The 23,748-nt window shown below is 46.6% G+C and overlaps 1 protein-coding gene across 2 annotated transcripts; it reads left to right on the forward strand.

Moving 5' to 3' along the window:
- Nucleotides 1–321: 321 nt before the first annotated feature.
- On the forward strand, nt 322–23,706 carry LOC139345641 (adhesion G protein-coupled receptor B1-like). 2 transcript variants are annotated; one of them, XM_070984387.1, is made up of 32 exons: nt 322–833; nt 3,945–4,846; nt 5,730–5,879; nt 5,974–6,072; nt 6,214–6,378; nt 6,772–6,936; nt 8,089–8,253; nt 8,364–8,528; nt 8,625–8,726; nt 8,835–8,941; nt 9,080–9,274; nt 9,413–9,481; nt 10,533–10,641; nt 11,155–11,298; nt 11,385–11,454; nt 11,643–11,745; nt 12,150–12,193; nt 14,409–14,535; nt 17,870–17,973; nt 18,097–18,199; nt 18,344–18,494; nt 18,624–18,693; nt 18,804–18,870; nt 18,984–19,069; nt 19,278–19,449; nt 19,579–19,674; nt 19,790–19,829; nt 20,007–20,629; nt 20,740–20,775; nt 20,901–21,005; nt 21,241–21,291; nt 21,521–23,706. In XM_070984387.1, the coding sequence occupies exons 2-32, from the start codon at nt 4,147–4,149 to the stop codon at nt 21,716–21,718; spliced, it is 4,581 nt and encodes a 1,526-aa protein (XP_070840488.1). In that variant the 5' UTR covers nt 322–833; nt 3,945–4,146; the 3' UTR covers nt 21,719–23,706. The 2 variants fall into 2 exon arrangements, with proteins under 2 accessions (XP_070840488.1, XP_070840489.1); XM_070984388.1 differs by having other exon boundaries at nt 6,217–6,378.
- Nucleotides 23,707–23,748: the final 42 nt, after the last annotated feature.

Consider the following 23,748-nt stretch of genomic DNA (forward strand, 5'->3'; position numbering starts at 1 on the left):
CTCTTTCCGGTACCTTTGGCTCTGCGTTGATATGTGCGTAGTTTGGTGTGCATAATCGTTTGTCTCTGTCTCCCTGCGCAGATCCCTCCCTTCTCTTCAGATTCCTCCCTCCTCCCTCCTCCGTGCGCTGACACACTCACTCTCACACTTCCTCACGCACACGCGCGCGCACACAAACAGCTCTCCCCCGCACACGCTCCCCCCTCCCTCTCCCGTCTTGATGCTGTCTCATTCACTTCAGTACGCCATCCACGCACTGACTCCAACGTGGAGCAGGGGGGGCGGGGTTGGATATATACTTCCAGGAGCAGGCCACAAGCTACACTGAGACTGGATCCACTTGCAGTGCAAAGACCACAAGCAAGAAGACTCCGAAGCCGGGAGTAGAAGTACCAACATTTATCCTGGAGCTTAGAGAGAGAAGACGAAGCTAGACCACAACGTTTGGTTCTACGGACCGTCTGCTGGAGCTCCGATACGACCAATTTGTCATTCCGCTATAGGCCAGTTTCTCTGGATATAGCAGCTAAACTAAGTTGGTAGTAAACTCTTTGGAGTTTGGTTAGAGTCACTATATTTTTTCTTTGCTTGTGAGAGTGGACTGCACTGAAACTTGGGATCGACCCGCCTGGGGTCGGGCTTGGACCTGGCGCATCCTTTCAGCGGCTTCAAACACTGCGAAAGTTTTGGCCAGAGCGCAGATCTGAAGACTTCGAGTCGAGTCAGACTTTGAGCACGCACTCAGCAGCTGCTACCCGAGTCCAGCTCCGCAAACGCAACCTGGGCGACCGGATAGAGAGCCACTGACAAGACTTCAAAGAAACCTTTTCAAGGTGAGTCAACAATGTCTTTGCTTTTGCTCTTAAATGTGCGTTTTCTGTCAAGACGTGTTCGCCGTCTGTGTGTTTCATGCGGAGCCATGTGGTCATGGACCATCTGGAGTGATGACTGATTGTTTGTGGATGTTGTCCCGCAGCTTCTGAGTTTGTTCCTGCAGGGTGGACCGCTTCTGGTCTGTCGCTGTCCGTGGTGCTGAAACTCTCTCTCAAGTCTCTCAACCAGCCTCTCCTCTGCTGAAACCTTCGAGCAAACGTGCATCTACTGCGTTGCTTTCTGCATGCATTTCAGCACTGATTGCTCCCACAACGTTTATTTCCTCACACATTTGCTCGAAAGTTCCAGGACCATGTTATGCAAGCTGCTCTGAGCGTAGTACTAATAATTCCATGTGATGCCTCTGGGTGAGGCGGCGTGAACGATCAGCCGCAGAAAGTTAGATCGTGGCAACAGGTTGCTCGATAGAACTTTCTGGTGTGCTTGTATCTCTTCGATTGCACGATAGTCTCTGAAAGAAGTTATATTACGACCTGCGTGATGCAAATCCAAGTTTCAACTCAGGCATCTGCTGTCAAATGAGGATGCTTTTGCAATAATGTCTTGAACAACTGCAAGGATGAGACGACTCCCTGTAGGTGCTTAAATGAAACAGTGTCTGCTTGAGGCATGGTTTTGACAAACTTGCACAGCAATCAGTCAACATACAGGATGCTTGTTTCACATTTCTTTCAGGCAGAAAAGACGCCTGCATCCTAGAATTCACCACATACCGATCACCAATTCATTTACATGCCTGACAATGATAACAGCTTTGCAGTGAAATCCTTGTCTGCATCTGAACACACACACCTTCTTAAAACTTGGTCCCACGACGCAGAGTGTTGCTGTCAGCAATCAGCAGTGATTTGTTTAGCTTTGCTGCTTGTTGTTTTTGCTCTCACACGGATTTGCAACAAAGCTACCAAGTGGTCTGGCTTCTTGCACATGTGTGCAAAAATCTACACCGGCCACAGCAAAAGAAAAAGTGTGAGCAAGTTCTGGATGAAGGATGACCTTTAATGGCTGCAAAAAATGGCTTTTCTTTAGTTTGCTTCAGCAGAAGAGAGCAGCTGGCAAAGAAAAGAATGAGATCAGAAAATCATGATCGACTGCCTGTCTTTCTGTGTCTGCTGCACTCACACACACATGCACACACAGAAGGCAAACTAACCGACCAGCCCTCAAGGTGTATGACTCAGATGAGTAGTTACCAGTTTGTCTCATATATCTTTTCTCAGCCTTCATGCAAATTACTTACTGCAGCCAGTGACAGTCACATCTCATCAAATGCCTGCACATTTCTTATTGCTTTACAATGCAGCCCTGATTCTCTTGATTATACACCTGAAGCTTTCTGCATCTGTGATGCGATTACAAAATTGCACACCAGCATACATACAGAGCATGCTGCTGATGGTAATTTTGCAGTTCTTTGCGGTTTTTCATCCTAACCTGCAAAAAATAAACCCTGTTGCCTTAACGACAAACGGCATGCTGCTTTGCAGAAATGTTTCTGACGACAGCAATTGGACAAGCGAGAGAAAGGAACAGGAGGGGCGGGAGGGGCGAGCAATGAGAGACCATGTAGGAAAAAGAGTTCTACAACAGCTGGACCTCTTTCTTTTCACTGCGTGCCTCATCAGATGCCCATTCATGGAGCTTCCGGTTGTTGGGAGGCGGCAGAGAGACACCCACCTTCACAAAGCTGAGGTCTCTGCTGTGTTGCTCAGAGAGAGGAGAGGGAGGGTTAGAGGGAGGCAGAGAGATGTGGGAAGAGATGTGAGGGACGTAATTATGAGTTGTCTGCCTGAAAAGTGCAGGTGCCTCTCAAAGTCAGTGTCGTTACAGGCAACAATTTTGCTGCTGTGTCCCTGCACTGGCCCTTCTTTATGATCTACCTCTCTGCCACACGCTGAAAATACAGACATTTATTGCTAAGCCTTAAATAACAGGCTTCCTTCATAGAGATATCGTGCTATTCCTGACGATACCTTTGAATTTTAGCCAGCAGTGGATGATGTACTTCATCTGTTCTACTGACAATAACCAATGACAAAGGAAAGAATAAATGGGAAAAAATGAGAAAGCACGATGATAACTCTGAACATGTGTGAAAGATGTTGCTGAGCAACAGTGTTTCCTCCTGTCGCCTGTGCTGCAAGGAGACCATTAATTCAGCCGGTCCAGTTGTGTACAGACCTTGATATTGACTCGGCACTCTTTCTCCAGGCAGGATCAGTGTTTCAGTGGCAAAGGTCAGAGTCTTTACAAGCAAAGTCTGCATAAAGCATGTCTGCAAGATAAGTTACAAGAGAAGAAGGGAAGAGAAAAATACCGTGGGTGCTTCATTTGAATGCATGTAGCACTCGGCAGAGTAGAATAAAAATGCATAATTTGACTAAGTTTTAACAATGCATCTTCATTAACATGCATGCATTTGCATAAATATGCAAGAGTGAATGTCATTTGTCATTCTAGATGCATATTTCATTACATTTTATGCTCTGATATGTAACAGAGGAAAGATAGTGAAAGCAAATGTTTGACATGCCACAGCAGGGTATGTAATCACACTTCTCCTTGGACTCAGAGTTACCAGTTCTCTTGTTTACCGCTCAATAGGAGTACATAGCACAAATAACGGAACTAATAAGCGTCTGTGGTTGCCAGTGGCAATGCTTCTGTGGACGTCAGACTGACGCACATGATTCGCGGTTCAGTTCAGTGTGTGGGAGGAAAGAGCAAGAGCTTGGAGATACCAGCCTGCTGTGAAGGACTGTAATTGCGGTGCCAAAGCAATTATGTCCCGAAGAGCTGGGCATTTTAGATCACTCAATCTGCCCCGAAACACTATGATACTGATCAGAGGCAAATCCCTGATGCATAGATATCAGTTCAACAGTGGGTCCAATTAAAATGCATCTCATGAATACTATGAAAAAAAAAATGCATTTCATTCGGGGAAAGCTCTTATCCTGCATACTGATATCTGATGTTTTGTTTTGATTATTTAGATGTTGGGGCATACTGACTGATTTTTATCTCTTTTTCAATCGTTTCTGTTGCAGCTCCCTCGCTGATACAGACATGACAGATTGTCTGATGCAATAAAACCTGCAAATCCAACAGTTTTTCAGAGGAGTTTGATTGATAAGTCAGAAGATCTGAAACAAGTGCAGTAACTTGCAACAAAGAAGACAAAGAAACCACCCGGTTAAACCAGCAATCACAGAAACAAGAACAACACCATCCTCTATCTAAGCCGACCCAATGGCGTGGTCAGCTCTTACCGGCCCCTGTGTGGCCCTCGTACTGCTCTTCTTCGGTTTGACCTCCTGCACTCCCTCCGGCCCGGCCTCCGCCACCTGCGCCACCCTGGAACAGAGTCGCTTCTTCGGTGTGTTCTCCTCTACGAACATCCTGCCCTCTACACCTTGCTCCTGGACCCTGCAGAACCCTGATCCTCGCCGCTACACCGTCTACATGAAAATCACCAAGCCCACCGACTCCTGCATGCCTCGCCAGATCAGGACCTTCCAGTTCGACTCCTTCATCGAGACCTCTCGTACCTACCTGGGCATGGAGAGCTTCGACGAGGTGGTCAGGCTGTGCGACGCGTCAACCACTGTCACCTACCTGGAATCCAGCAAGCAGTTCCTGCAGATCCGCAAGGTGGCTCCAAGAAATGGCCTGGAGATCGTGGGGCAGAATGATGTCAGTGAGTTCAAGGCTGAGTTTCTGGTTGTGGGGAAGAGGAACCCAAGTATGCCTGCCTGCCAGATGCTGTGCCAGTGGCTGGAGAAGTGCCTGTCCAGTAGCACCCATGATTATCCCTGTGGCATCATGAACACACCCTGCCAGTGCTGGGAGGCCCCAAAGAGGAAGCCAGGAAGCTGCTACAGGGGCGGTGTCTACGTTGAGAAGTGCCTCCCCGTTCCCAGAGACAATGGACGCGATGCTGAGATTATCAGTAAGTTTATATGTTTTCTTTTGAGATACCTTTGAGAGTCAGTATGAAGAAAGTCAAAAAGACTTGTTATGTCAGCAGGTTTAGCTAAACATTTTGCTTCAAAACACTGTCCCCCCTTGTTTGTTGTGTTGTTTTGTAATGACATCCACAAGCCTAGACTGCTGATGGAGGGGGTCATGTTCTCCAGGATCCCACAGCTCTGCAGGCAGTCTCCAGTGTTTGTGCCTTAGAAGGTGCTGAGGGTAATGATCCATGTCTGTAGAGCAGGCAGAGGATGTGCACTCTGCCGCCACAAAGTAATGAGAAGTAAATCAAAGGTATTAGAGTAATTTGCTAGTGCATCTTCAGGCCTCATTGGCAAGACTGCCAGGACTGCACACATCACCAGCTCTCCATTTTGTCTTAGGCGGGCATGTTTGGTTTAATGCTTGGCAAGGAGTCTGGGTTTTGGGGAGAGATAGAGGGCGTGTTTGTGCATTAGGTTGGGGGGGGGGGGGGGATTAGAAAAGAGCACAAAGACCTCATAGTCAGCTGGCAGCGGAAATCGAAGTGCAGCTCTTGTGGTTGTCATAGCAACGCGCCTGTCGGCCTCACACACCAAGTGGTTAAAAGCACACAAACACCATTTAAAACGGAACATCCACCGCCTTGAGTTCTGCTCACAAAGACTCGTCCTTGCTTATTCTCTGCATATAAAACAAACATTATTCACTTCCTGTTCTCACATATGTTCACAAAGAGAGAGCCTTCATTGACTCATGCTTTCGTACATTTGTACATTTCTTTGCACATATGAAGTGGGGATATCAAGTTTGAACCAACTTATTATAACAGATTACTGCAGTCTCTTGCAACAACCTGTATCTCTTATCTCTTCCTGCAGAGGGCTGGTCTGGTTGGGGCCGCTGGTCAGTATGCAGCCAGGAGTGTGGAGGGGGAGTCCAGGTGCGCAGCAGAGGCTGCCAGCCCGAGGACAGTGTGTGCGAGGGAACAGTTGAAGAAGGCCGGGCCTGCAACCCTCAGCCCTGCATTGGTAAACCCACCTGTCATTTAGTCATTAAGTTGGGAGCACTCAGCTGCAGGTGGCTCAGATTAGTAATAATCATGCAATTTGCACATTCCCTCAGGCAAAGAGCGCAACAGGAGCCAGGGCCTGCGAGCCATCGTCGGTTTGAAGAGAGACAATGCTGATGATCCTAACCATGGAGTCGTTGCAACCCAAACAGGTGAGATAAGAAGGTCCCTTTATACTATGATGTAGTTAGAAGTTATCTATTCATACATAATGCAAATGCAACAAACTACTGTTTAACTCTTCCATGTGTTGAGTTCTTGGTGTGCTGACCCTTTAGTTCGTGTCTTTCCAGTAGATGCTAAGGCAGATGAGTGGTCCGCCTGGAGTTCATGTTCAGTCACCTGTGGAGAGGGCTGGCAGAGCCGTAACCGCATCTGTGCTACGACCTCCTTCACCACCCAGTGCACCGGACCCCTGCGTGAGAACCGGCCCTGCAACAACACAGCCGTCTGCCCCGGTGAGTGCCCGGCTCATCCTCTCTAATGTGAGCGTGACAGGTGGGAGAAAAGAGAAAAAGAGAGTGAGATCTAGAAAATGTAAGAGACATTTGGTCTTTTGGTCTTGAAGTGCACAAAAGAGGCAAAAGCCTTTTCCCTTAATGATTTCCCTTTAAACAGCAACAGTCACAAAGGAAGAGTAGATAAAGAGAAGCAGACAAGTTAGATAGACGTTTCTCAGCTTTCACACTCTTAGTCTTAGGGATTGTGCAGAGGACTGCGCCACCTAGTGGACAGTTTACAAAATGTAGTGCAAAGACTTCCTCAGGTGGATTCAAAACACCAGTTGCACATTTAACAGGGAAAAAACTGTAACTTATCCTAAAATAATCTCCTGTGTTACCCATGTGTAGTGGATGGTGCTTGGGACGAGTGGACCCCCTGGAGCCTGTGCTCCTCCACATGCGGTCGGGGTTACCGTGACCGTACTCGCACATGCAAGCAGCCCAAGAACGGAGGAGAGCCTTGCCGCGGCCCTACAAGACAAACCAAGTTCTGTAACATCGCTGTATGCCCAGGTGAGGCAGGGATCTGCAGATTTTAAATAATCTTCTGACTGCAGACTTAGATTTGATGATATGTACAAATGATGCACGTAAAACCATATCGCTGAAATATTCCAAACACTTCTAATTGCTTCTCTGTGGAAGTTTGTTCTTTTGCTACCATGCTTGACCCTTCGCCTAACTGATTCATATGTGAAAGCTAATTAGACCACATACTGGCATCACCATCATCACAAACAGCGACTGCAGTGGCGGGCTGACATTACATCTGACGCATCCACAGAATAAAAGCATCTGTGGGCATTAGTCAGTGCCTGTATAATAACTGCCAGTGACTCATACTGTACTCACGGTCACTCACTATATTAGAGGCCGCGTTATTCCCTGTTCTGCCACCTACTCGTGTGCTGAAAGGTTTTTGAAGTCACAGCTACAGTTTGTCCAGTTAGGTTTTCCCACTTTTTTCCACACCAGGTTTGGTGGTTATCATCAGCACATGTGCTTTCCTTGAAAATGTGATTTCTTCGTTGCAGTTGCACGCTCTCATCAGCAGGTGTCTCTGCGAGCCTCAGCTGAATCACTGTTAATGTCTGAAACAGGGAACGGACTGTTGGGCAAAATCATTATTGAGAGATGATTACACATTTCATTTGAAATTGAAAGGCTTAGAAAATTGAGTCGCCCTTAATAGCCCATTTAGCATGGTAGAATTTTTCATTTTGACTAATCTAACATTGTTAAGACTTTGCACTCTATTCAATCTATTTTACCATCTTCCAAGACAGCATTTAATTGCAATAGTGATAGATTTTGTTTTATATTTCTAAGTTTTTCTTAATCATTTCATGGCTAAAAAAAAGTGCCCATCATGAAGCTTTTAGAGTAGCATTGTTCCTCAGCTAAGTCAAGTATGCTAAACAGTGCACATATTGACATAAACTTGATTTTAGTTTTGAGGAAAGTGGATCTTAGAGGATAAGAGGCACATACAATCATGCTTGAAGGACAAATAACTGTGCTCCAACTTTCTGTTTCACTTAAACTCAGCTGAAGTAGGCCATGTGAAATGTTGACTGTGCCGTGACGTCTGTGACTTGAGGGTCTGTCTTGTCCTTGCGCTCCCTCTCACTCTGTTGCGATATCTGTTCCTCTGCCTCCCTCTAGTGGACGGATACTGGAATGAGTGGTCCGCCTGGAGCGCATGCTCTGCCTCTTGCTCCAACGGCACCATGCAGAGAACACGCGAGTGCAACGGGCCATCCTACGGGGGCTCTGAGTGCCAAGGCAGCTGGAAGGACACAGCCAACTGCTTCCTGAAAGACTGCCCTGGTAAGAGCACAAAAAGACCCATATCCAAGATTCACTATCCAAATAAAAGATAACTGAATTAGACATGTCACAGACCAGAGGTCATGGTGTGAAATCATCTCTGTCTTTAGTTGATGGACGCTGGCATGCATGGACCTCTTGGGGCAGCTGCAGCAAGACTTGTGGAGGAGGCATCCAGCAGAGACAGAGAGTCTGTGAAGGGCCTTTCTTTGGTGGAGAACCTTGCCCCGGTGAAAAGGGAGAGCAGAAGCGTTGCAATGAGAAGAGATGCCCTGGTTAGTGACTCTAATACACTGAATAAGGGTGGTTACACGACAATACACTTAAATGAGGAAACAGATTACTTATTTCTTGACTTGTTAACTTTGTAGAGCCCCACGAGATCTGCCCTGAACAGAACACTGGAGACGCTGTGTGGAAGAAAACCCCCGCTGGAGACATGGCCGCCATCGCCTGCCCTGCTGATGCCTCAGGTACAGTGACAGCAAGGACAGCAACATGCTTTGTTTCCTTGGACATGTTTGACTGTTTATTATGCCCCATTGTGCCCTCTACAAGCATGTACTCCCTCTCATTAACAGGTCTGATTCTGCGCCGGTGCACCCTGGATGCTGTAGGCCTTGCCTCCTGGGAGAACCCGACTCACATCAAGTGTGTCTCCAAGAACTATGAGAACATTCAGATGCTGGTGAGCCCTGGAAGTGTTCCCTAATTAAATTGCTAAATACCTCATCTGTTGTGTCTTCATATGGCTAATTTCCCAATAGTGAAGTCAAACCAGCAGATGTCAAAGATTCAGATTAACCTCTCGACTCCTCTTCTGTAGTCAAGGGACTACCTTTCCAAAGCGCAGATGGGGCAGAGCATAGACGGGGTCGCTGAGGTGATTTCACGCCTGAGATTCTCCTCCGATGAGGGGGCCAAGTACAGCGGCGATCTCTTGGCCGTCATGGAAATCCTGAAGAACACCACCGAACTGTACATGGGAACCAGGCTGAGACTGAGCAACGCTGACATCGAGGTAAGCTGAAATCTCTTACATACTTTATGCACATATTCAAAAATAATATCATCTCATGCTTCTCGGACCAAAATTAGTTTCTAATTAGGCTGGATTTTGTACCTTCTCACACCTCTGCCTCCATTTAATGATCTGCAGAACTACGTCCAGACCGTCAGCAACTTACTGAAGGAAGACCACCGTGACAAATGGGAAGAGGCACAGCTGGTACGTGATAAGAGGGTGTGTGTATGAGTGAACATGGGCAGAAAATAAGTCTGTAACGCTAACGTTCCTCTGATGGGATGAGTGGGCGCAGGACAAATTCAGGGTGTGTATGAGAAGTTATTGTGAAAAATGATTGGTGTGCTTGCACTGAAAAAGGGCCTTTTACTCACCCAAACATTAGATTAGAACGTGACATCAAGAGCCATATTATCTCAGAATAGACAGTTACAAGACATTAAATTACTGTGCTTGACTCTTATCTAGCTCTACCTCATTTTTTTCGATTCATTCACAAGTCACAGAGTTTTGACTCATCCGACCACCTGTTGATGTACTTTTCTCCACATTTTTACAACATGGGAATTCGGCGTTCCTGCAACAGTGACAGAAACAGAAAAAGATAGTGTAGTGTAGAAAAGTTAGACAAACAACAGACCCCGACTTGCAGGGAGTCAACACATAAATTGAAAACTGGATTGCGAATTACCGAGGCCACTGCGACAAGAGAGAGTCAACACTTCAAGGTGACAGCGTGAGAGAGAGAGTGAGGGAGAATCACTACACCCACTTTGGCAATCTGCGAGTCTCTATGCCATCCTACATACCGACAGCAGTTGTAAGGGGACACAGACAGCACATCACATGCAAGCACACACCTTGCGCCCACATCGCTGCAGTTCTGCGTCAGAGACACGCAAGTCAGGCAGCCCTCCCTTCCACCGAGTGAGAGGACAAAAAAAAAGAAGAAGCAGAGTATGAATCAACAGCCTGCCCATTTATGGTCTTAAGGAAGTCCTGAGGTTGCATAGCAGCAAAAAGTGTATTTCTTTCTCTTCTTTTTCACTCCACTGGTGAGCGCTGTGAAGGAATAAGTACAGGCTGGACTGAAATGAGAATAAGATAGATATGGGCATGTATCGACAGCCTTGCTTAAGTGCTCAATTATATTAAATGTGAAAAATTGCACATGATGAAACTCCACGAATGTGCTGCTGCTCTTTCCCCCATGTTCACTCTTCCTCCCTTCTGTCTCTTCTTGTCTTTTATCCAGATGGGCGCCAACATTAAAGAGTTCCTCCGCCTTGTCGAGGACTTTGTGAACATGATCGGTATGCAAATGAGCGGCTTTCAGGACATTTATGAAGTCACCGAGAATTTAGGTGAGCCCTAATTTCCTCTGCCAGCTGCTCTCTGCTCGCGTCTAGTCGGGATGATTTGTCCTTTCTCCAGCCCAGAGAGTGCATCAATCTTAATCTGGCTTGTGAATCTGAGTCATATAAGCAGCAGCTGAATGCATCAGTCATCGCTGTGATAGAGCGTCAAGTCCGTCAGCTATACCATATTACATGTGCCATCTCCAAGTTGTGCAAGCATATCTGGCAAAATGCATAAACGACTTTTACGAACTTATCAATTTATCAAATGCTGTAAGAATAGCTGTAAAGTTCACACTCTGAGTCACTCTGTGAAGTCACTCTATGACTTGTGTGACCGTTTTGGTCCAGTGAAGGTGACATTCTCACAGGATTTAGTGGGTAACGACGACTCCGGGCAGACACACATGACTCATGACACCAAAATGTCCTTGGCATTAGATGATTGTTAAAAAAAAAACTGTGCAGAAAAGATGATCTCTGAGTGCTGGTCACTAACTAAGCCCCTGTCCCTCTCAGTGCTGAGCATCCACAAGCGCCCGACCACTACAAGCTCCAACTTCACCTTCCCTGTGAAGGGCTGGAGGGGCATGCTGGACTGGGTCAGGACCTCTGAGGAGAAGATCTCAGTGTCCCGTGAAGCTCTGTCCATCGAACAGTCTGGTAAGATCAAACAAACACTATGTCCCTGATCAACCAATGTGCAGACTTGTGAATCTGAGTCTAAGCAGACATTTTGTTCTTTCCAGATGCCAGCGATGCTTTTGTGACTGGCATTGTCCTCTACAGAAACCTTGCTTCTATTCTGTCCTTCCAGAGGTAATACAATTTCTCTGCTTTTATATCTGTGCAGCTGGCCTTCATTGAAATATATTTTGTTGTCACAAGAGGGCGCCCCTTGCCAGAGGACTCACTACTTCTGCATTCCCGCTTTGGCTTGTGTGTTTCCGTTTGCCTTGTGTCTCCTATGGACAACACTGACTGTGTGATTTTGTGTTTCTCCACAGTAACACCACCCTCCTCAACTCCAAGGTGGTGACAGTGATCGTCAAGCCCACCCCAACTCTCCTGTCATCCCCCGTTGAGATCGAGTTCCCCCACCTCCATAATGTAAGTCCCTAATAGTTTATGGAGCCCTGTGAAAAATATCAGCCCCCCTCTGGGTGTTTGCTCACTGCAGTACACAGAGCCTGACATTTTGTTGACATTTGCAGCGACACTGTGACTTTTACTTACACTTGTGTCAGTCGAAACCCGGCAAAGATCACAGGCAGACCAAACGGTCAGTCCATGATGATGAGAAATCATGCGCGGCAATTAGTCTCTGCAGCTGATAGGAAGCTGTTTTTAGTTTCGCGTATGTATGACGGGGGAAGGTGGCGTGAAGTGTGGGCAGGTGGCTGACAGCAAGCTGTTGCATCTCACACGTTTGTAGTACACTCTACCAGCCTACATGTTTCCCTTTTCTGCAGAGATTCCTCACACTGACTTCTCCATCTGCCTCTCTTTTGCAGGGCACCATGAATGAGACGTGCCTCTCGTGGGACGAGAGCGAAACGTAAGTGTTGGCCACAGTTGTTTTTCTTCGTAAATGTGCGTCTGACCATCACTCACTGCACAGGCCTTCTCAGCTGATCTCGTTGGTCTTTATCTCCTCGCTTGTCAGTCATCCACATGTCACTGCATGTGAACATTCACCCCCCAAAACCCAACCCCCTAAGACCAACACTCACCAGGGCAATAATGTCTCCCAGCCAGAAACAGCAGGCCTCGCTCAGCCGTCTGCCATGCAGGCACGCAGAATTAAGAAATGACAACCTTTTCAGCTGAGTGACACTTCACTTCATTCTCAGTCTCCTGCATCGCTTTAAATGAACCACTTCCTGATGAGGGAAAAATACATAGACAACACTTCAAACCTCGTTACATACATCAGTTAGTAAATGTATTGCAGCGTCCCTATAGGTCACACTGCAGGGTGTCAGTCTAAAGACAAAGGCAGCTCTCCCTCCCCCGCCTCTAAGTCATGCTCATATGTCAACGCCGAGGTTAATGGCTATGGCGCGTGGGAGTTTTTAAAGATGCTTAGATGCATTTGAGTGACTTATGAAAGCAGCTCCTGGTGGCCTGGCCTGGATCAATCAGCCCCAGGCCCACTCTGCCCTCCTGAAGAATACACAGGTGGACCATTTGCATTTAGATAGATTTGTACACTTGTGGAGGACAGATAAGAAATGAAAACGCACCTGCATCCAGATACCCCGCAAACACACACACACACTCGCATGCACACACACAGGGCTTTTCACATAAAAGCCATAACAACCAGCAGTCAATGCATAGGCAAAAGCAAAAATGAATCGAAGGAGAAAATGTAATCAACTCTTCTGCTTTCAGAGGGAAGGCGGTGTGCCTCTAGTCAAATTAGATTCATTTTTGACAGCAGGATGTGATTAATGGGAGGATATAGACTGCAAATGGCAGAGGAGGAAGCTCTGGCTGATGGCAGAGTTTGGGGTCAATGCATGTTTGCAGAGCTGCATATGTCTGATCACAGGAAATGCTCCATTAGCTCCTCCGCCGATGAACTTTCCCAGATGGATTCAGATAAAAATGCTCTGCAGCCCTTTGTGACACGAAACCAGAAGAGACAGGAAACAGATAACAGGGTGCTTTTTGAGCTTACTTTGCATCACATAACATTTAAATCATCTGCATGATATGACTGCTTGAACACAGCACACATTAAACTGTGCAGCCATGCCTGTTTAGATGTTCCGGCTGACTGCCACGATGATTTTTACGAGTGCCCGTGACACTCTGCACCAGGCCGGACCTGCTGGCTACAATGCTCCTCTGTATTCACCAGTCAGTCAGAGCCTGAGGGTGCTGCTCATCGCCTTAACCTTCCCTGGAGGTTAAAGCAATGAGATCTTAGGTTTCTTTGGCAAATGTCTCAGAACAAGACCTGAGCAATAAATGCAGTGATTTGTCATCGGACAATAAGTGCATCTCATTTGAGAGATGGCCTCAGTGAAGCACTTAATATTGATTTTACTGTCTTTATCTTTTTTTTGGTCTGATCAGACTTGGCACAGTCTAAGTGAGGATAAACATTAAAGTTGTTGAGCATTTACTCGCTCAAAAATCAGTGTTTTGTGTTGGCTTGCATAAATACAACCAAGAATCGGTTGGAGTGTAGTTTTGTTCACTATGGAGAAATAATCAAAGTTCAGACTGATTTCACATTCCCCTCCTTCTTTTTCAAAAGAGAGAACATGTTGTCCTTTGTCCCCAGTGCACTGGGAAAGTGTTGCCAATAATCTCATGTCTACTGAGGAAGGATTGTCCATAACAAGAAATAATACAGATTTTGCCAATTATGAGATTTCTGAAGGTCTGTCCTCGTTAATCACGGCACAGATGGCTATTATTCACATACATGTCAAAGCCATCATCAAGGCTTTCCTGAGATGCAACTGAGCACCTCAGGTTATGTGAAATAATATTTATCTTTGTCACACTGGACCACAGAACTCATCTTTCAGTGTTCAAATGTTACATAAAATGTAAAACAAATGTGCATTTTTCTGTGTTGGGATATTTAAAACGCGGTGCTGATGGGCTTAAGTAGAAGTAAAATTTTCTAAATGCACATATTTTCTCTCCGTTTCTGTAAGAAAAGATGCCATTAAGAGGCATTCACATGTGTGATTTGTCAGATCTCTCCTCTCCTAACCCGTTGCTGCCTTCCTCTCCCCTTCCTTGTGCAGTTCCTCTCTGCTCGGGTCTTGGTCTGCTCGGAGCTGCAGAGCGGTCCCCGTTCATTCATTCAGAACCAAATGCGTGTGTGACAGCCTCTCCACCTTCGCCATTTTAGCGCGCGTCAACTTCGACTCGGTAAGTCTTCTGTCTCTTCGCAATGTGTCCTTGTCTTTTGGGCTTTTTTCTGTCGGTCCAGCATCCGTCTGAAAAGCTTCGTGCAGCGTGTGTGTGTATGTGTGAGTGTGTGTGTGAATGCGGTATGGGTGCTTGTTTTCGAGCGGTTTGCTGTAGCGCTGGCTGCCAGCACCTCTTTGTCTCCGTGCAGGTGCCGCTGATCGGAGAATTACAGCTTTTACTGAGGGGAAATAACCGAGCAACATGTTGATGTGCAGATATTGAATTTGGCTTTTAAAACGAATGCGTTATGAATTGCATACTTGCATGCCGATTTTGCACGAGCTTGTTGATTTGATCCTCATTTGCCTGCAATCAGCTGCATAACTTGCACAGCTGCTTGAACGATTATTAAGACACATTGATGGCGCGTTATTAATTCAGTCACTGTAAAGGACTTTTTGATGGTTGTGTTATCTGGGTTTGCACTTAATTCCCTCTAATGCATGATTTTGCAGAAATGCCTTAAAGTCTGAGTGAATAGATGAACTTGTGCACACTGGATGCTTTAATTGCTGAATTCTGTCAATATGCATAGCTGTATTTCATGCGCAAAGACAATGTGTAACCCCCCCCCCCCAAGACTGTGTTGCCTCTGAGAGCTGCTCGCTCTCCAGTTGCCGTGGTAACGGCTTCTGCAGCGCAAAGTCGGCCTGTGTGATTTTTGATAACTGAGATGCTGAAGAAAAAACACACACACACACACACACACACGCACACGCGCACACACAGCCCCCTCCTCTTTCCTCTCCTCTGAACAGCCCCCCAGGCCAGAGGCAATGGCCTGTCCATCTCTGCTGTGCATCTGACTGCTGCTGCACACAAACAATGATCAACAGATGACTGCCGGTTTTGAGGACATTCATATTTTAAATGTGCATTCAGTTAATTTCCTCATTTAGTGTGCAGCGAGTGGCAAAACGAGTTTGGACTGCAGTGTTTTTCTGCTGCTGAACTCATACAGCCTTCCTCTTTCCCCCCCAACCTGTTGTTTACATCTTAGATTTGATTTGTCTTGCTGCTGCCAGACCGAACAGCACCTCCCATATTTGTTATAGGCTGCACATACCCCCTCCTTTCAACCTCCCGCGACAGTAAAAAGGCAGCTGCGGCAATCATTCCGTCTGCCAATATCTCTGAATTTTCGATTACATCCACCCCCCTGCTTCCTCATCCTCCTCCTCCTCCTCCTTCCTCTTCGGCCATAGCAGCGAGCCTGAAAATGCCAGAGAGGCGGACCAATGAGAGACAGACGTCTGGTCATGCATTGATGGTTCCTCCTCTCCACCCCCCTCCTCCACCCGCCCAGCCTCTCCATCCATCCTTTGATGTGTGCCGTGGACATTTTCAATAACGTCTTCCTGCGAGCCTTATGAGGAACACCAGCGAGAGGCAGAGAGAGAGAGAGAGAGAGAGAGAGAGGAGATGTGAAAAACAGCGAGATACTGCAGTGTGTTAGCTCTCATTCGATATGGTCTGATTTCAGGAGTACTGTAGCATCATGTGTGCTGGAAACATGGTCCTGTGGGAGCAGCAGCCCACATAGTTAGTATAGCAGATGCCACTGACCACTGGGGTAATCATTTAAAAAGGCAGAAAAAGTGAATTGGTTAATGGTTTCGCTGCACATTTTTCTCCCTCTACCTGCCTCAAAATGAGAACATGTGATTCGGTCAAGGACAGGCAGAAGACACGCTCCATATTTAGGTCAAGCTGGCTGTCTGGATATCACTCAGAGGCCCATGGTGCAAGCATCAACCCAGATATGGCGATTGGGAAGAGAGGGAACAGAACATACTGTATCGCCCTTGTTATTTTTTCATTCCCCAGATTCGGTAAAGGCTGAGGCAAAAAGACAGCTCACCGCTCTGCTATCTGCCATCTGTTTTGGGGCGCTTCTGATGTAGTTGGATAGATTTTGAAACAATTTTGCCACACTAAATTAGTCTTTGGCTGCCGTAGGCCAGACTTCACCAGCTGCGCTTTGATATCAGGAAAGCTATATGTGGAGCACATATTGAGATGGAGTGGAACAGTCCTTCAAGGCTCAGTATTGTACTTTGAATTCTGAGGCACTATCAACAATGGCAGACGTATTAGAAGCCGTGCTTCACATACGCTTGCAGTATAAGAATTTATGGCCCTCATAAATCAAATGAAGGCCAAAGCGTTGTCTATTTCTTTCTCCTCTATCTGTGCTAATTTGATACGTGCAGATTTATTATATTTCAGGACGTTTTCTCGTTCACCTTTTGGAGCCACTTAGCCCTTTCTCGCCTTTTTCTCCCTCAACGCAGTATCAAAAATATAATCACACCATTTGTCAATGAGGGCTTGCTCATCCGTAGAAACGATTTTCATCCGGCTCACACGCTTTGTGGTGATGACAACCTGATCAGAGGTGTTAGATGAACTCAAAACCTTATTAAAGCCACCAGAGTTGGTGTGAGACAGACTAAGATTATAGATGCGCTGAATGCACGCAGTTAGCTGCTGGGAGTTGGGAGGTGTGTTAGCAAGGCGGCAAGGGCTTTGTCAAGTCTCAAGGAGCTGAGATTTGTGTGTGCAGCAGTGACCCGTTGGTCCTCCAGGTGAATGAGCAGCAGGGAAGACAATCCCCCCCCTCCGTTTCCTCCACCAGAGGGTCGGTGCCAGGGCTCTTTGAAACATGGGACGGTCACCGCCGCTGGCAGTGGCATGCGCTAAGCTGCTGTCAGAGATCAGAAGGGCAGGTGGTGGCAGATTAATGCACAGGTGATAATGGTCCACCTGTTCACTCCTGCAGGGACGGGCAAGGAGCTGCTGGTTGGCACAAAAACGTCGCCTACAAAGCGAGAAGAAGGAGCCTGGGATGGCTGTCGATGATTAGAAGGTTGCTGGAGCCGCTCGAACTAATGGCTGAACACAGCAACCCCCCCGAACTGCCCCTGAGAATTGAGCTCCCCACCCCCCCATGCTTAGTTGGGAGAGATATATGTGCAGTATCCTCCTCGCCTCATTTGCTGACTCAAAAGCTCAATGGAGGAACGCAGTGACCCTGACCATTTGTTTAGTTTGCCGCTCCATCTTTCTGACATGTTCACCTTGGGGTCACCTTGCCTGAGCTGCGGCCTGATTGTGCCATTCAACTGTTTGCCTACAGGGAGCTGTCTGCTATTCCAGATAGCGCACACCCAGAGGCTTCGTTGGTGCGTGCATATGTGCGCGTACAAGCGCTGGTTCCCCCTCTGCATTGATGTGTGTGTGTTTGTAATCAGTTCTAAGAGGCATGTTCGGTCTTGTCTCCTCTCTGTAGATCATGGACAAGGCACTGCTCCCTTCTGTGACTCTCATCGTTGGCTGTGGGGTCTCCTCTCTCACCCTGCTGCTCCTCATCATCATCTACGTCTCCGTGTGGAAGTAAGTAGCCCTGCGAGCAAAGTCCGGCCATGTCAGCCCGGAACATTATCCGCTGCCCACTCTCTCTCCTCTACCTACTCATCCCTAACCTCTTCTTTTCTTCTCCCTTTTTCAAAACTCCAGGTACATCCGCTCCGAGCGCTCCGTTATCCTCATCAACTTCTGCCTCTCCATCATATGCTCCAATGCCCTCATTCTCGTTGGACAAACTCAGGCTCGCAACAAGGTGAAGCACTCCGCTAGCCAATCCCAGCCTCTCTTTTAAACCTCTCTGAAAATCGCTGCTTTGGGGATTTGGGAAGTAGCAGTGCCACTGACACAGATTTCTCTTCTTTCCTCCCTATCTGGCTTTCCTTCTGGGCTGCCACAGGTGGTGTGCACTCTCGTAGCTGCTCTCCTGCACTTCTTTTTCCTCTCCTCTTTCTGCTGGGTGCTGACAGAAGCTTGGCAGTCCTACATGGCTGTCACTGGTCGTCTGCGCAACCGCATCATCCGCAAGCGCTTCTTATGCTTGGGCTGGGGTAAGAGCACCCTTTTTTTTGTCTCTCTCTTTTTTTTTTTTGCACCTCTGTTGCATCACTTCTCTCAAAAGCTTTATCTTTGCAGGTGCTAACTTTTTTCCACACCTTTGCATATCTTCTAACTTTCAGGCCTTCCTGCACTGGTGGTGGCTGTCTCTGTGGGTTTCACGAAAGCTAAGGGTTACGGCACCGTCAACTAGTAAGTCTAGTCTCAGCCTGGCATTTTTAGGACTTCTCTTTTCTCTGCATTTGCATTGCAAAGCTTCATCTCAGCTTAAGCATTAATATTCTTTCTCTTTCTTTTTCCAGCTGCTGGCTGTCTCTCGAGGGCGGACTCCTCTACTCCTTTGTTGGCCCTGCTGCAGCTGTAGTTTTGGTATGTATTCAGGCTTCGACGTCCCAGTGCATCACAATACATAGTCTGTTTGTAAATGCATTACCCGTTATTACATTGTCTCATCCATGGTTTTTTTCTACTCTTGCAAACAGGTGAATATGGTCATTGGTATTCTGGTCTTTAACAAGCTGGTATCCAAGGACGGCATCACCGATGTGAAGCTGAAGGAGAGAGCCGGGTAGGTCTTATTGATCTTCTCCGTACACCAGAGTATTGCGCTTATCGCCCTCATCAGTGCCATTACAGGTATATTGATAATGTGCTTTGATATCAAGACTGGCAATCAAACAACAGGAGCGAACAGAGCTCTGCCAGTAGAGAAACAGAAGTCCGTTGCAGCCTGCATGAGCCTGTTGTGTCTAATCTGTTGTTCTTTCACCCTGCAGGGCATCACTGTGGAGCTCCTGCGTGGTTCTGCCCCTGCTGGCCCTCACTTGGATGTCCGCTGTGCTGGCCATCACGGACCGCCGCTCCGCCCTCTTCCAGATCCTCTTTGCCGTCTTCGATTCTCTGGAGGGTTTCATCATTGTCATGGTTCACTGCATCCTGCGTAGAGAGGTAAGGAAAAAATGAGATAAAGTAACAGCAAATGAAAGAAAAGGCAACTTGTTTTTTGTTGGTTGATTTATTTTCTTTATGAGGTTACATGAGCTGTGGTTTGAATGAATTTTTCCCTCCACCCATTAGGTTCAAGAGGCTGTAAAGTGCAGAGTAGTCGACCGCAAGGACGACGGCAATGGAGACTCTGGCAGTTCCCTTCACAATGGCCACACCCAGCTTATGGTAAATTTCTTGGCTTATTGCCTTTTTAATGTCTTGAGTGCTTCTTGCATTTTATCCCTAAATGAATATGTGCATACATTAAGCACTGATAGAACATTTTTTATTCTTTTATCAGCAGTCTGATAACGAAAAGGATGGAGATTCAAGCAGACAAGGTAAATCCCTTGACTACATTGACTTTTCCTCTTGCTCTCAACCATTTTTCCATTTGCATTTCAATTTCCGCGAGCCTTGCTCTTAAAACATCCCGCCACGCGTAAAAACATGTTTCTTGAAACAAATTTTCAGGCATGCATTATTTTTTAACTCTCTCCTACCGTTTTTCTTAAAAGGAATGAAGAGCTCCTCTGAAGAGAAGATGCCTCCTCCTCAGCTGCCTCTTCCCATGGGCTCCAACTTCCACACCCTGCCATCTAACCCCAGTAAGAGCCACATGCAGGCTGTTCCCGAATACTCCAGCCACACCCTCACCCTGAAGAGAGAGAAGAGCCGTCTGGCGGGAGGAGTGGACCCATCCTGCGGGAAACCTGTGTACGTTTGCGAGGGAGAGCTCTTCAAGCAGCTGGACGCCGATCTCGCTCGGGCTCAGGCCGAAGGCAGCTTGTCTGACGGCAGCGGTTATGTCCTCATGCCCAACACAACCTCCACCCTGAGGTCCAAGCCCAAAGATGATCCGACGAAGTACAACATCAGCGTGGAGCAGCTGCCGCAGGCCAGACTGATGCACCTCAGCGGGCCCTTTGCCGAGCCCCAGGCCGCCTTCGGGATGAAGTCGATTCCCCCCGACCAGGTCAGCGTGTCGTATTCAGAGAGGGACTCTCCCATCCAGAACATCCACAACATGTCCAGCGAGTCCCACATCACCCACAGCAGCCTGGAGAACACCTTCGAGTCCATGAACTCCATGATGTCCAAGAGTGAGACCATCTCCACACTGTCCATGAGCTCCTTGGAGGTAAGAGGAGATGAGATAGTGTGACCTTTTGCACAATGTTTTTTTTTATGCATTCTTGTGTATCTAAAGCCAAACTCTCAAACTTTCTTTGTCTTTCTTTCTCTTTGCAGAGACAGAAATCCCGCTATGCTGAGTTGGACTTTGAGGTAAATGTCTTTTGGATGCTGCCTCTTGAAAACAGTATAAATTACGTGCAATACACAGTAGATGATATGTATTGTAGTCAGCATTGATTTTGAGACTAAAATGTTTTTTTCTTTGTCTTCTCCAGAAAATAATGCACACAAAGAAACGCCACCAGAACATGTTCCAGGACCTGAACAGGAAGCTGCATCATGCTGAGAAAGACAGAGAGTCACCTGCCTCCGACAGCAAGGTAACCTATAATGATATTATGCTCATCATCCATGCCCATTGACATTAATTTTCAGGAGATGCAGAACAAAACAGATAAAGAGGAAAGCATCACAGAGGCGATTCTGATGTTAAAAGAGATTCTTTGATGTCAAAATGACCCTATAGAACAACCAGTGATCTGTGTATTGAACTATGGTTGTCATCCCCTCGAGGTCACTTGAATAAGGATGAATTTTCTTCCTTCCTTCTTACAGTCTGTGAGATGGAGTGTGTCTTCAGGAGGAAGTGACAAAACGAACCACAGTGTGAGTGTTTATACACAAACTCACAATCTCAAAATTTACTGCCTATAGATGAGACACGGCATCAGATATTACACTTGCCTCACGGAGGAATAATGTCCCCAGATGACTTACATAATTATCAAATCACCTTTGATGTAATAAAGCCCATTTCATCTTGATTACATCAGGAATTGCTCAGGGCTGATGAGTGACAGCAGTTTTAAAGTGGCCCCTCTTTGTACCCCCACAGGACAAACAGCAGGCTCCTCTGGAGAGGCCATGGGAGGGAGTCCGGGGAATACCACAGTCGCCTCCTGCATGGGTGCGTAAAGACATGGAGCCCCTTGCTGCCTCACCTCTGGAGCTGCACTCTGTGGAGTGGGAGAAGGCCAACACCACCATCCCTCTGGTGGGACAGGACATCATCGACCTGCAGACAGAGGTCTGAGGGGGAGGAGGGGGGCTAGCGAAGCCACCTGATTTCACCTTGGTCACCTTTTTTGGTTTGGGAATGGTATCCTGTATGGATAGAGTAGAGGAAACCAAGAAAGTGAGAAAGTTGGTCCCAGTATCAATGTCTTCAAACCCTCAGCCAGAGCAAGAAGGAAGGGAGGGAGGGAAGGAGAGGTGGAGGTGGTGGTGGTGGTGGTGATGGGATGTTTAATGTAGCTTCTCTGTGTGGACTTAAAGCATCTCGTGACAGAGTGCTCTGAAGGCCAAAGGGTTAGTGGAGCGATCAGTGGTTTCCTTGGACCAGGACTGGCTGTGGTTCCATTAACGCTTCACTGGGAGTTTCCTGAACCCTTCAGCCTGGGTTCAGAAGATGTGGTCGACATGTCTGTGCTTCTTTTTCCTTCACTTAACTTTGGAGAAAAATAAAATAATATAACACGGTGTGTCCTCCCTGCTTCTTGGGAGGAACAACCGGAACTCTTGGCTCCTCTTCCAGCCAAGTTACCTTCCAAAATAGGACAAGGCAAGAGAGCATAAGGGCCCAGTTTCATGTTTGGAGTCCAACACTCTGCACTTTGGTAGATGGGCGCACACGCTTTTTTTTTTTTTTTAGTTTTTTTTCTGGTTGTGTGTTTGTTTGCACAGCTTCACACCTGGAACTGCTTCAAAAAGCCTAAAATGAGACTCTGCCATAGGATTCTCTGTACTGAGAGCTCCTCTACTAAAGAGCAGGCTTAATCACGCTTATAGTGCTTCTTACCATGGTTGATATTATTCCAATGATTATTGTTAGGATTATCATTGTTCTTATCATTATTGATTTCATAGCATGTATTTTAATTTTCCATCCCCCGTCTGACTGTCAGGCACAGGTTTTATTGCTTTTTCAAGTGTAACTTAGAACATCTGGCTCAGAAAAAAAAAAAAAAGATTCAATGCATCTAAAATGTGTTGTGAGCCCATATGGACTGCATCGGGACAAACACACTGAGTGGTGATGGAGGTGGTGATTAGTTTCAGCGTGTCCTGGTTTCTCCAGCATTCTGCTTCGATACCAAAACACCAGCACTGGGATGAACACAGACTCTCACACAGGAAGAGCAGTGCAATCTGGGAAAACGCTGGGTGGAAATGCAAGGAGGTGGGGGGGATACCGCCCCTCTCAGCTGACACAAGATGCAGGCTCTTCCATGTCGTACATGTGGATTCAAGGGGTCAGCAAGACCCTTCATCATCGCCCTTTTGTTTCTCAGCCTTGCAGGACTCTTGGACCGAGCAGAGGCTCCTGGCGCTGATGCGACTTCCAGTTCAGCGTCAGGTCCTCGAGACTTCAACACATTTGTGTTTTCAGCCATCAGTGTGAAATAGTGCAATATGATGGGCGCTTGATGCTCAAGCAAGACTGATATTATGATTTAGGCAGAATTTTTTCTTACCAATGTTTCAAAACTTTTATACCATCTTCCTCATATTTACAGAGCATATAGATGCTTTATGAGAATATTGTATGACAAATCTGTATTAGTAATTCAAGGAATTTATTCACTAGAGATTTGTTAGCACAAGACTCCATATTTGGAGCTCTCTGTGACAGGTAGATAATTGTACTTCTATAAAGCAAACATATAGAATGAATGATAGCCTATGAATATCTCTAAACTGTGCTTCAGGATACTTGTTATTACTCTCCGCTGTATAGCGATGGGTAATTGAACCTCATGTCTTCTGTAACGGTGTGTTTTTGATAACCTTGTCAGTAACTCAATAGTATGTACTACCAGCCAATTCCCCTGTTCCTTCCAATTCCTCTGTCCCGCCCTCCAGCCCGATTCATACCTTGAGTTACTTGTACTGAATACCCATTTGTATTTTCTTGTCTCGACTTTGTTTTTAATGTTCTGTTTTACCTCCTGTAAATGTACAGTTTTCACAGCACAAAATGAATGTGACTTATTTCTTAATAAAACACATCTATATTACATGAAGAATGTGGTCCTCGATTGATGGCCGATGAATGCTTTGTAA

Source organism: Chaetodon trifascialis, chromosome 17 (assembly GCF_039877785.1).
Source record: "Chaetodon trifascialis isolate fChaTrf1 chromosome 17, fChaTrf1.hap1, whole genome shotgun sequence".
Lineage (NCBI taxonomy): Eukaryota > Metazoa > Chordata > Actinopteri > Chaetodontiformes > Chaetodontidae > Chaetodon > Chaetodon trifascialis.

Coding starts and splice junctions, on each gene's coding strand:
- LOC139345641 (XM_070984387.1), top strand. CDS start 4,147: ATGGCGTGGTCAGCTCTTACCGGCCCCTGTGTGGCCCTCGTACTGCTC. Junction 11,746..12,149: donor AGTTCCCCCACCTCCATAAT/GTAAGTCCCTAA, acceptor TCTCTTTTGCAG/GGCACCATGAATGAGACGTG. Junction 18,871..18,983: donor CTGCTGCAGCTGTAGTTTTG/GTATGTATTCAG, acceptor TCTTGCAAACAG/GTGAATATGGTCATTGGTAT.